The sequence below is a fragment of the Pelophylax lessonae genome, assembly GCF_965119305.1.
Source record: "Pelophylax lessonae genome assembly, chromosome: 2".
Taxonomy (NCBI): domain Eukaryota; kingdom Metazoa; phylum Chordata; class Amphibia; order Anura; family Ranidae; genus Pelophylax; species Pelophylax lessonae.
In genome coordinates, this window is record NC_138769.1 from 294,087,792 (window position 1) to 294,100,030 (window position 12,239).

Sequence of the window (12,239 nt, forward strand, 5' to 3'; positions counted from 1 at the left end):
AAATGACACTGGCAGTGAAGGGGTTAACTTTTTTTGAGAGGGAGGGGTTATGTGTGTCCCTAGGGGCGTGATTCTAACTGTGATTGGCTGTGGCTTGAGGTGTAGTAACAGTGATCAACGGTCCTACATAGTAGAACCGTATGATCACTATTCATACACAGGGAAGAATGACAGGCGGCTTGTTTACATTAGCCGCCTGCCTTTCTCCCTCTCTAACGGACGATCGCGAGTGACCGGCGGACATCAGGTCCGCCGGGCACACACGCGGGGGTGTCCGTGACCGCGCGGGAGAGGGAGCGCACCTCCGGCGGTGCACGCTCGCTCCCTATTGGAAAGGGGGCTAAATTAGCCCCTCTTTCATATGGGATGGTGGAAGGGTTAAAAATGACTAGGGAGAGTTAGTGGGTGCATAGCTTAGACAGTTTTCCCGCCTGGCTGAGTTACCAGGCAGTTTTTAGTGGGGGTTTTTAGTAAACAGGTAGTTGTTAGGCAGTTTAGGTTTCTCTCAAAAAATTAACGAATGAGCCCCTCTCTCCGCCCGCTCACCTCAGCCTATGGGGTGGAGGTTACCTCAGGAGATAGCATATTTAAGGGGCTTCCCGCCCCTCAGGGGCTCAATCTCCTCACACCTTCATCTGGATTTCATCTGGATTCCCTCTGCTGTCTTGCTGTCCTTCATCCGGATTTCGTCTGCCTTGGGTGCCTGTCGTTTCCTTCGCTGCTATGTCTCTTATTCGGCAGCTTTTGGAGAGGGCAGGTGAAGCGGGAGGTGAGGACTGGCTCCGGAGATGCCTGCAGCTGCCGAGAGATGCGGAGGTAGCGGGCCCGGCGGGGCTTACGCCTGTGTTGCCGGCGGAAGGAAGCGGAAGGGATGCGGCCGGGTCGGAGTTCACGGCGGGTCAAGAGGTTTCAACTCCGCCGGATGTAGACGCCGGTCACCGGTCGGGTGACGTGGGCGATGACGGTTCTATGCGGAGCATTTCCGGGGCAGTCGGCCCCGAAAGGCGGAAGCGGACACCGAGGCGAAGATTTTCTCCGGTGGAGACGGGGCGCCAGGCCGGACGGAGAGCGGGAAGTGCGGACCGGAGAGGACGTTCGGGAGCGGCTGCATCGGGCCGTAGGAGTTCGGTTTCGGTTCCACCAGCGGGTCGTCAGGTAGCTGCTACGCCGGATCGCAGGGTCGTCAAGATCTTCAGAGGCGCTGCTTGCGGGACGTCAGTCTGGAGGGAGGCCGCCCGCTGCTGACCAAGGGGCACCCCTCCAGGTCAGCGAACAGCTCTACTTCCCCTATCAGGAGGCACAGGCGGAGGCGTCAGAGACGGAGGATCCACATCCCATGAGGAGACCGGCTGTCCCGGGTGGTGAGTTGCCGGGAGTAACTAGCCCGGATGCATTTTTTCAGCTGTTTAAAGAATTTTGTCAGACTTTTCCCTTGTCTAAATCTGGGGAGGGGGTGCCGGAGGTTAGTGATGTCTGGGCGCCCCCTAGTGTACAGAGTAGGAATAGCATCTTTGATACTGCTAAATCTCAGAATCTCCCCGAATCTGTACTGAAGGAGCCTATGACATGTGCGGTGTCACCCTTGGGTATGCACTTGCCAGACTCCTTGAAGGAGCGGATATGGCAAGGGGCTTATGTCGATTTGTTGTCATTGTTGCCTTCTTCTAGAGAGTTTATGTCCAAGGGTGAGAAGGATGTGGAGCAGGATAGGAAGAGGTTTGTCCCCAAGTCAATTTTCAACTGGATACAGGCTTTCTGCATCTATTCTGCTATATTGTGTGAGAAGTTTCCAGAGAGGAGCGTGGGTCTTTTTCACCACGTCGAGATCGTTCTGGAAGCTTATAAGGGTTTCGGGGGGGTGGCGTGGTATAACTATGATGTAGCCTTTAGACAGAAAATGGCAGTGCATCCGGGTCTGTATTGGGGTTCTAAGGATGTTGGACTGTGGCTAGATTTGTTTCTTCCCCAGCGTTCCTTTCAGCCCCGTGCAGCACCTGGAGCGCAGGTGCAGCCGGCAGCCCCCTCGGCTTACAAGCGAGGGATCTGCTTTGCATTTAATGACGCACAGTGTCGATGGCCGGGTACTTGTAAATACCGGCACGAATGCGCATTTTGCGCCGGGGCCCACCCGGTGGCCAAATGTTTCAAGCGGATGGCGGGGGCTCAGCAAGGGGGTGTTCCGAAAGGCCCAAACGCCGGTGAGGCTGGCAGAGCTGCTGCCATGGCTCCAAGCATACCCCGACCGCTGGAAGGCGGATCTGCTAATTGATGGTTTTGGTTTAGGGTTCCGTCTTCCACTGTTTTCGGGCCGGGGGTGCACTGTTGTAAACAATCTGCCATCTGTTGTTGGTATGTCCCATGTAGTTTTGGATAAAATTAATAAAGAATTGGATGAAGGTAGGTTTGCGGGTCCGTTCTGTTCCCCCCCCTTCGATGATTTCAGAATATCCCCTGTGGGTATTGTTCCAAAAAAGGAACCGAATGCTTTTCGTTTGATCCATCACCTGTCGCATCCGCGGGGTGATTCATTAAACGACCAGATTGCTGTGGACGATGCATCTGTGCATTACTCTACTTTTGAAGATGCTCTGTGCATTGTGAGGGGTTTGGGTAGGGGGGCCTTACTCGCAAAGGCGGACATAAAGTCCGCGTTTCGTTTACTGCCTTTGCATCCTTCATGTTTCAGCTCTCTGGGCATATTTTTTGAGGGACAATACTATTTTGACAGGTGTCTTCCTATGGGGTGTTCGCTTTCCTGCTATTATTTTGAGTGCTTTGCCACTTTTTTGGAATGGGTGGTGAAGCAAGTGTCGGGTAGGTCCCAGATAATTCATTATCTGGATGACTTCCTGTTTATGGGGAAAGCGAACACCCCTGATTGTGAATGCATTCTTAATTCTTTTTTCATGCTTTGTGAACAATTTGGCATCCCTTTAGCGGGGGAAAAGACGGTTGGGCCATGCACCTGTATCGAGTTTTTAGGCATCACTGTGGACTCGAATATGATGGAATTTCGGCTGCCACAAGACAAGATCCGACGGCTGCGAGGTATGTTGTACATGGTACTGCGGAAAAAGAAGGTATGTTTGCGAGAGATGCAGTCGCTTCTGGGGTTATTGGCCTTTGCCTCCAGGGTAATACCTGTGGGGAAGGCTTTTTCCAGGAGGCTGTACCTCTCGATATCGGGTTTGAAGTCCCCCTCGGCGCACGTTAGGGTGACGCACGATATGAGGGAGGATATTTTGGTATGGCTACAGTTCCTGCTTAATTTTAACGGTAGAGCTGTCTGGCAGGAGGATTTTGTTTTGGACTCGGATTTCTTGCTCTTCACTGACGCTGCGGGCTCGGTGGGTTTCGCCGCAATTTGGCGGACACACTGGTGCGCGGAGCGTTGGTGTGAGAGATGGAAACGATCCAAATTAATAAAAAACATCGTTTTGCTGGAGTTATTTCCAATTGTGGTGGCGTTGGAGGTTTGGGGCGATTTCTTTAGAAACAGGCGTTTGTTGGTCAGTACGGATAACAAGGGTGTTCTGTACGCCATCAATTGCTTGTCTTCTAGGTCTCCGCCGGTCATTGCTTTGCTCAGGTACATGGTTTTCCAATGTTTAAAGCTGAATGTATGGATTAAGGCTACCCATGTTCCTGGGAAAAGCAATGACCTGGCGGATTCTTTATCTCGTTTCCAGGTTCAGAAATTCTTTCAGCTCCTCCCAGAGGCGGATTCTGTAGGCGTGCCTTGCCCGACTCACCTGTGGGATTTGGTTTAGAGCTGGTGTTGGACAATGTACAGCATTCCTTGGCGCACAGCACTTGGTCGGGCTACCAATCGGCGTTTGCTGTGTGGCTGTCTTTTCTTTCTTCAGTGCACAGCCCTCGGGAGTCCTTCTCAGAGGAGTTGGTCCTGCTTTTTCTGAACTCGCTTTTTGAGAAGGGGTACTCCTGGTCGCATATAAATAAACTGCTGGCTGGTGTTTCCTTTTTTGTAAAGTTGCGGGGTCACCCGGCTTGCGCATCGTTTTTCTCGGTCCAACAGGCAATGAAGGGCTACAGAAGGAGAACGGCTCACCCGGATTTGCGTCGCCCTATTACGTTGGACATTTTGCGAAGTTTATGTTCCGCTGTGGCGGGTATATGTTTTTCGGGGTATGAAGCCATTTTGTTCAGGGCAATTTTTTCTTTATTGTTTTTTGCGGCTTTGCGGATATCGGAAATTATTCCAGTGCGCGCTATTGCTGACTCGGGTCTTAAATTTAACAATGTTTGCTGTACAGCGGACAGGGTGAGTCTGTTTTTGGCCAAATCGAAAACGGATCAGAGGGGTGCAGGACATTGGTGCCATCTGGGCAGGTTCAGAGGTTCTCCGGTTTGCCCTGTGATGCTGGTGTCAGACTACTTAAAAGTCCGGACGGGTGACAATGTATTTTTGTTGATACATGCGAATGGTAAGACACTTACTAGATACCAATTTGATTTTGTGTTCAGGAAGTGTTTACAATCGCTTGGTTTGGGTAATTTGCGGTTCTCGTCCCATTCATTTCGGATCGGGGCCGCAACGGAGGCATCTAGGGCGGGTTTGGAGGTTGGATTGATTAAAAACATTGGTAGATGGAAATCGGATTGTTACACCTCTTATGTTCGTCCTAACCTCATATTTGCTCCTTCCAGGTAATCAATTGCAGGTGTGGATTGTGGGGCACTCGTTTGTGTTCTGGGCCCAGCAGCGAGCGAGGCGACGGATATATTCCGAACTCCTTGGCTTGGACCAACATCGTTTTCAAGTTTCCTGGTTCAGTAAGAGGGGCATGAGGTGGGAGGATTTATTGCCTAGCCTGGAGAATCTGTTTGGATCGCAACCCCCTCCGGACATTTTGGTGGTGCACTTGGGGGGTAATGATATAGGAAAAGTGAGAACGCTAGATTTGATTTTTCAGATTCGGGACGACCTGCGCAGTCTGAAGTTGCGATTCCCGGAAATGGTGGTTATGTTTTCGGAAATCGTTCACAGGCTGGTCTGGTCGTCGGGGCGTTGGCGTGTGTATGGTAAGATTAAAAAGAGAGTTAATCGTGCGCTGGAAAAGTTTTTGGCGCAGGTGGGTGTACTTTCATACAGGCACTCGGACTTGGAGGGTGGTGTCCAAGGGTTGTATCGAGAGGATGGTGTTCACCTCTCAGGTATTGGCCTTGACATATTCAATGCTAACTTGGGTTATCTGATTGAATTGGCCGCGCTTCGGGGGTGTGGTGACAGGCAATGAGGCATTGCCTGTCTTTTGGAGGTTGATCAAATTGTTTTGATCTTCTGTGAATGACAACCTGAGTTTTTTATGACTGGGTTGGTCTGTTTATTCATGTTGATATTTATAAAGATGGTTATGTTATTTTTGAATACCAGTCAATAAAGAAGCCGCGGCCATTTTATCCATTCTGTAGTCCGAGTGCCTTTTTTATATATAAAAAAAAAAAAAAAAAAAAAAAAAGGTGTTTTTATAACAGGATAAGGTATTTAATATAAGGTTATTTAAGAGGGTTTTTAAAAAAAAAAAAAAAAAAAATTAATTCTCCTTCCTACCATCCCATAGACCCTCACAGGCTAGCGACGTAGCCCTACGTCGTTTTGCCTGTGAGGGGCTGACTGCCGACGTAAACAGTCGTGCGGCGGTCGGCAAGCGGTTAAATACCAAACAAAACTGTTGTCATCCAATAACAGATCAACATGCTTAGTCACCAAGACTCAAGCAGCAACATCTTACACCAACCAGATAATAGCGTACCAACCACTGTCTACCCACAAAGTGGGTGACTTTACCCCACATAAAGGTGGACCACAGGAAGGGAAAATAACAAAGGGGAGGGTGGGCTGGGGACCTGGTCAAAAGATCCAAAATGATGGCTGAGGAGAATCCAGAGGTGAGTCCAGCTGACAGAATTGAGGTAAATGCTGACTCAGCCAATTGACAGGGAAGGATATACAAATTAGAGCTTACACTCATTGGCTAGATGTTTCCCGCCAAAAGGTTTGTCACAATCCAGTGCTCAGCAGCTGAACTAAATATTCCTAGCAAAAGCAGCAAAAGCTTGTTAACTGAAACACAAAACAGAAAGAACCAGCAAAACAGTCACAGAGGTCATGTACTTAACATAGTTACATTGTTACATAGTAAGTCAGGTTGAAAAAAGACAAATGTCCACCTGGCTCCACCAATAAAATAACAATTAATATAGCCCTCTATTAAGAGGAAAATTGTATTTATAAAACAAATGGGTGATAGGGGTGACAATCCCATGGGGCCACTTCTATATATTTTATTCTTTCGTGGCCCTGACAGGAAGCTCTTAGCAGATTCATGTATGCTCCATGGTTCGATACACTACAAACATAAACAGGAGCCATTGATGCTATTAAGGTAAAGGGTAAATCTAACTTCTACACTAAAGAGAAAATAATTTCTCATACTGGACATAGTAGGTGCATGCTGAAATCAGTCTGAACATTTCTTCCATTAGAGAGGGCATGGAGTTCACATCTTATAATAGATCCACAGCGAGATTCTGACCTAAATCAGAGAAATCCAGCTTATCTGTCAGATTTAGCAGCTGATAGAAGGGGCTAAGACAGAAATAACCCATGGATCAGAGGTGGTCTCTAGCAGGCAGCTGAACCAGACCATAAGAAGCCCCCTTTACACAACAGCCAAATTGGACTGAGCCCTATGGTGCACTAGCTAGAAGGGAATCTACTGATCACTCAGAACAATGTGGTGAGCACTGTTAAAATCTGTGTTAGTGCAGGTGGAGCCTTGAGCCCCGTACACACGAGTGGAAATTCGGCCGGGAAATTTCATCCGACGACCGATCTGCCGATTTTCGGCTTGTTAGTATGATGCTTCCGACAACCGACTCCGACTTTTCGGCCGAAAAAATCCTGGTGTGCAGGCTATATAATTTTTGTCGACCGTCAAAACACGTCCGATTTTCGTCTCATTAGCACAGATTTCGATGGGGAAAAATCTTATGAGCAAGACTGGGCATGCTCAGAGATGAAAGAACACATACAAAGCAATCCAACACATGACATCACTTCTGAAGTAGAATTCTGTCGTGTGGGAAAATTCATGTGCAGTCTAGAGCACATTCCAACCAACAGACACCACTCTGGACAAAAGACGGACGACCGGTCGGCAGAAATTCGTTGCGTGTGTACGAGGCTTAAGAAACCACTGTATACAAGAATCCACAACAGCATTTGTAAAATAATCAGGCGAGGCTTTAGGGCTCGTTCACACCATAAGTGCATAAAAACTGATGGGAACTGAAGGGAAAACTGCTGAGATTCATCAGTTTACCTCAGTTTTCATGCACGTGGACGTTCGTTTTTATGCACATTGACATCAGTTTTCATGTGTGTCAGTTATGTGCCCTGTTCACACTAATATAGATGTCATGTCAGTTTTTTTTCCATGCAAAACTGCATACGAGTTGCAGATTCCTGTGCAGAAAAAATCCACAGGTTGTGGTGTGAACACGGCACATAGAGAACCATTGTTTTTTTGTGTGCTCTTGCAGAACACGTGCAGAAAAACTGACATCGATGCACCGTGGTGTGAACGTGGCCTTAAAGTGTTACTAAACCCACAACAGTAAAATCAGTCTGTATATGCAGTAAGGCATTATTATTATACTCATTATGAAACCTAAGGGGTTTATCATCCACATTGTGTAAAAAGGCTGTTTGATTCTTGCTTCTCTGATCCTTCCCTTCTTCCACAGTCCCCAAACTATCTGCTGACAGTACAGAGCCTTGGGGGTACTCTGCACATGCTCATTTTGGTGTGTATTGCTAGAGTTTTTTTTTTTTTGGGAGGGTGCATGTGTCCTGCACAGGGCCAATCAGCACTGTCCAGACAGAGGGTCAGGGGTCATGCAGTCTCATAGGATAGTCAAAAGAGAATGAAAAATCCTCCTGCAAGCTTGAACTAGTGATTGGCTGTACACTGATAGAAGTCACAAGATTGCTATATAGTGCTGACAGAGGCGGCTCTAGGCATTGTGAGGCCTAAGGCAAAACTTGGACATGAGGCCCCACTCACGCCCATAATGGGAAAAATAATTCAAGCGATAAAAATGTAAAAATTAACTGTATAAATTGCATATATTAAGAACCTTTGTACTATGAATTCACAGTTTCTAAAATTTTCTCTAACCAACTCTTTAATCAAAGATCATTACACATTGGGTATGTATGTATATGTATATATATGTATGTATATGTATGTATGTATGTATATATATATGTATATATATGTATATATATGTGTATATATATATATATATATATATATATATATATATATGTCTGCTCTTACATCACAGTCCCCAGCATTTCCCTATAGGCCATGAGTCCCTCCTTACATCAGAGTTCAGTGTCCCCCCTTACATAAGAGTTCTCCTTTAAATCAGATCCCCCCCAGCATCTCCTCCTTACATCAGAGTCCACAGAATTCCTATTTACATTAGAGTCCCCCTCTTAAATAAAATTTTACAGAGCCCCCTTTACATCAGAGTCTCCAGAGTTTCCCCCTCACACTGTAAGAGGGAACTCTGAAGACTCTGATCTAAGAGGAGTTTTGGAAACCCTGATTTAGGGGGAATTTTGGGGACTCTGAAGTAAGGGGAGTTCTGGGAACCCTGATTTAAGGGGGAAAGCTGGGGACTCTGGTGTAAAAGGGAACTCTGTGGTAATCAAAGCTCCCCCTTGCATCAGAGTTTCCACAGTCCCACTTACACTTCCCTTCCTCAGTCCGCCACAGTCTAGGGCACGACAAGTCCCACTGCAGAAGGCTGCCGTACCTGAGACCCCACAGAGGGCACTGTAAATTCCAGTATAGTGCACTGCCATTCCTCCCTGAGGAATGGAAGCCTGCTATGCTTGGACTTGTACTGCTCTTTGTAGGGGACTGAGGAACTACTGCCTGCTATGCTAAGACTTGTAGTGCCCTCTGTGGGGACTAAGGCATGGCACCCTGCTATTCTGGAACTTGTAGTGCCCTCTGTGAGGAACTGAGGATTCCTCAGTCCCCCCCATTCTAGGGCACTATAAGTCCCAGCATAGTGGGCTGTCATTCCTCAGTCCCTCACAGCTGGGGGGAAAAACAACACAGAGTTAAACATCTAAAGGACAACTCCAAACAAAACTACCAATATGCTATATAATGTCACAGCCCCAATACCCCTCACCTTCCACCTCGGGTGCTGTCATTGTGTAGGGCAAAGGGCTCCAGCTCCACCATGTTTGGCTTTGATGTCAGATATGCAGGACTGGCTCAGCTCCACTTTCTTCCCTGGCAACTGACTCTGGCATCATGGGGGCCCTCGCCTCCTCCTCCTCCAGCCACCCATGGGCTCTCTCCTTCTCCCCCAGCCACCCAGGAGCCCTCTCCTTCTTCCACAGCCACCCAGGGGCCCTCTCCTTCTCCTCCAGCCACCCAGGGGCCCTCTCCTTCTCCTCCATCCACCCAGGGGCCCTCTCCTTCTTCTCCATCCACCCAGGGTCCCTCTCCTTCTCCAGCCACCCAGGGTCCCTCTCCTTCTCCTCCAGCCACCCAGGATCCCCCTCCTTCTCCTTCTCCAGCCACCCTGGGTCCCTCTCCTTCTCCTCCAGCCACCTAGGGGCCCTCTCCTTCCCCCCAGCCACCCAGGGGCCCTCTCCTCCCCCAGCCACCCAGGGGCCCTCTCCTTCTCCCTCAGCTACCCAGGGACCCTTTCCTTCTCCCCCAGCCACCCAGGGGCCCGCTCCTTCTCCCCCAGCCACCCAGGGGCCCGCTCCTTCTCCCCCAGCCACCCAGGGGCCCGCTCCTTCTCCCCCAGCCACCCAGGGGTCCGCTCCCTCCCCCCAGCCACCCAGGGGCCCTCCCCCCAGCCACTCAGGGGCTCTATCCTCCACCAGCCACCCAGGGGCCATCTCATTTTCCCCTAGCCACCCAGGGACCCTCTCCTTCTCCCTCAGCCACTCAGGGACCCTCTTCTTCTCCCTCAGCCACCCAGAGGCCCTTTCCTTCTCCCTCAGCCACCCAGAGGCCCTTTCCTTCTCCCTCAGCCACCAGAGGCCCTTTCCTTCTCCCTCAGCCACCCAGAGGCCCTTTCCTTCTCCCTCAGCCACCCAGGGTCCCTCTCCTTCTCCGCCAGCCACCCAGGGGCCCTCTTCCTCTCCCCCAGCCACCCAGGGACCTCTTCCTCTCCCCCAGCCACCCAGGGACCTCTTCCTCTCCCCCAGCCACCCAGGGGCCCTCTCCCCCAGCCACCCAGGGGCCCTCTCCCCCAGCCACCCAGGGGCCCTCTCTCCCAGCCACCCAGGGGCCCTCTCCCCCAGCCACCCAGGGGCTCTATCCTTCTCCAACCACCCAGGGGCCATCTCCTTCTCCCCCAGCCACCCAGGGGCCATCTCCTTCTCCCCCAGCCACCCAGGGGCCATCTCCTTCTCCCCCAGCCACCCAGGGGCCATCTCCTTCTCCCCCAGCCACCCAGGGGCCATCTCCTTTTCCTCCAGCCACCCAGGGGCCATCTCCTTTTCCTCCAGCCACCCGGGGGCCATCTCCTTCTCCTTCTCACACTGCTGCAACTTTTATATCCGAGGATTTAAAGCAATCTTTTACTTGGGAGATTTTCCTGACTGCGCCCTTCTAAATGTTGTCGCCCCGCCACTGGCCGCGAGGCCCCTGTAGGTGCGAGGCCTTAGGCGGCCGCCTAATTTGCCTAATTAGAGAGCCGCCTATGAGTGCTGATAAGAAAAGGTATTTAGAAGTTTATATTTACTAAAATAATTACATTTCTGTGTATTGTGGGAGGACAGATATAGTAAATACAAGGTCCAGGGTGTGATAATGTTTTAAAGCTAAACTTCTCAAATAATGTCTGACCATAGCAGATGAAAGATAAAAAAAAAAAATCTACAGCAGCTAAATAATAGCTGGAGGAGGCTCTGTGATGGGGAAAGCCACCCTCATAATTTCAGCTGTAAAATTACAAATCTCATTATGCCTTTGCCTCTGGGAGTCATGTCTGTGGTTGTCAGTGTTTTGCACAAGATGATGCCTCTTTTCATCCTTCATTCTGTATCACACACCCAAACTTCTCCACAAGATCAGCTTACAGGATGATTCCTGCTTGTAGCAGATATGGTCAGTGGCATCCTAAGAGCATTAAAGGGCCTCGGGCAATGCAGTGCACTGGGGCCCCGCCTACACAATCACCCCTGAGAATAAAAATGCTAATTATCGATAAGGCGATATTTATTGGTACAGCAGTGCCAGGCTAATGACAGCTTCCAAGTTGGGTGGCTGGGTCCGGTGGAGGCGCACACACACACGGATGGGAGTCAGACTCGACTGTCCTGTGTGCGCATGTTCCCGTGGAGGCGGACAGGCATTCCTGCAGTTGTGGGCTCCCCCTCCACGGCCCAAGTGGACTGACAGCAGCGCAGGGCCGGCAGGTGCCACCTGCTAAGTTTGGCGGCGGGATGCACACGGGATTTAGGACTAATGCTTGGCTGGGGCTGGGTCTCTTGGCAGGTGGGGCCCCTCCGGGCAAGTGGGGCCCCCGGGCAGCTGCCCAGCGTGCCCATTCGGTAAGATAGCCCTGGATAGGGTCATCCACAGTTCAACCTCAGACATTTCTATGGCACTGTCCCAATGTGAGGAGGTACTGGGAAGGTGTAGTCACAACTCTTAATGGATTTGGTGTTGATTTGAAGATTGATCCATTCAGCTGTATTTTAGGCCATATTGGGCACACCTCACTAAAGGTTATCACATGCGTTATGACAGTCACGTAACCACTTAACACATGTGATAATGAAAATGTCAATTCACTATCGCTCACATGTGGTATTTAGCGGAAACACCAAAAAATGATTGGCAAATACCGAAAAAAAAGGCGTTACAGTCAATTCACTGAAGGAAATAAATAAATAAATAATTGCATGCAGTAATTAGGTACTGGTCAAAGCTTTCCATAACAATGCGATAACTATGTGGCAATTATGGCAATGTCAGACCCCCCAGTGATTGGTTTAAAAAATAGGCGGGAAAGTGCAAGCTGGAGGTGTGTGGAGTGTCGGAGGAGTGTGGAGTGTGAGGAGTTTTTTTCTAGCTATGAGACAAGATATTTAATTTTTATGGAGCCCTTTGGATCCAGTTTCTTGGAATTTAAAGCAATACAGAAGAGGTGTAGGAGAAAATGTC

General features: G+C 49.6%; 1 protein-coding gene across 1 annotated transcript in view; it reads left to right on the top strand.

Annotated features, from left to right (window-relative positions):
• The window catches only part of LOC309548065 (putative chitinase 10), a 107,109-nt gene that overhangs the window by 40,450 nt on the left and 54,420 nt on the right, over positions 1-12,239 (top strand). Inside the window, exons 13-14 of the mRNA XM_082248034.1 lie at positions 1,669-1,913; positions 2,938-3,080. Coding sequence (XP_082104160.1) covers positions 1,669-1,913; positions 2,938-3,080 — 388 coding nt within the window. The remainder of the gene's footprint in view (positions 1-1,668; positions 1,914-2,937; positions 3,081-12,239) is intronic.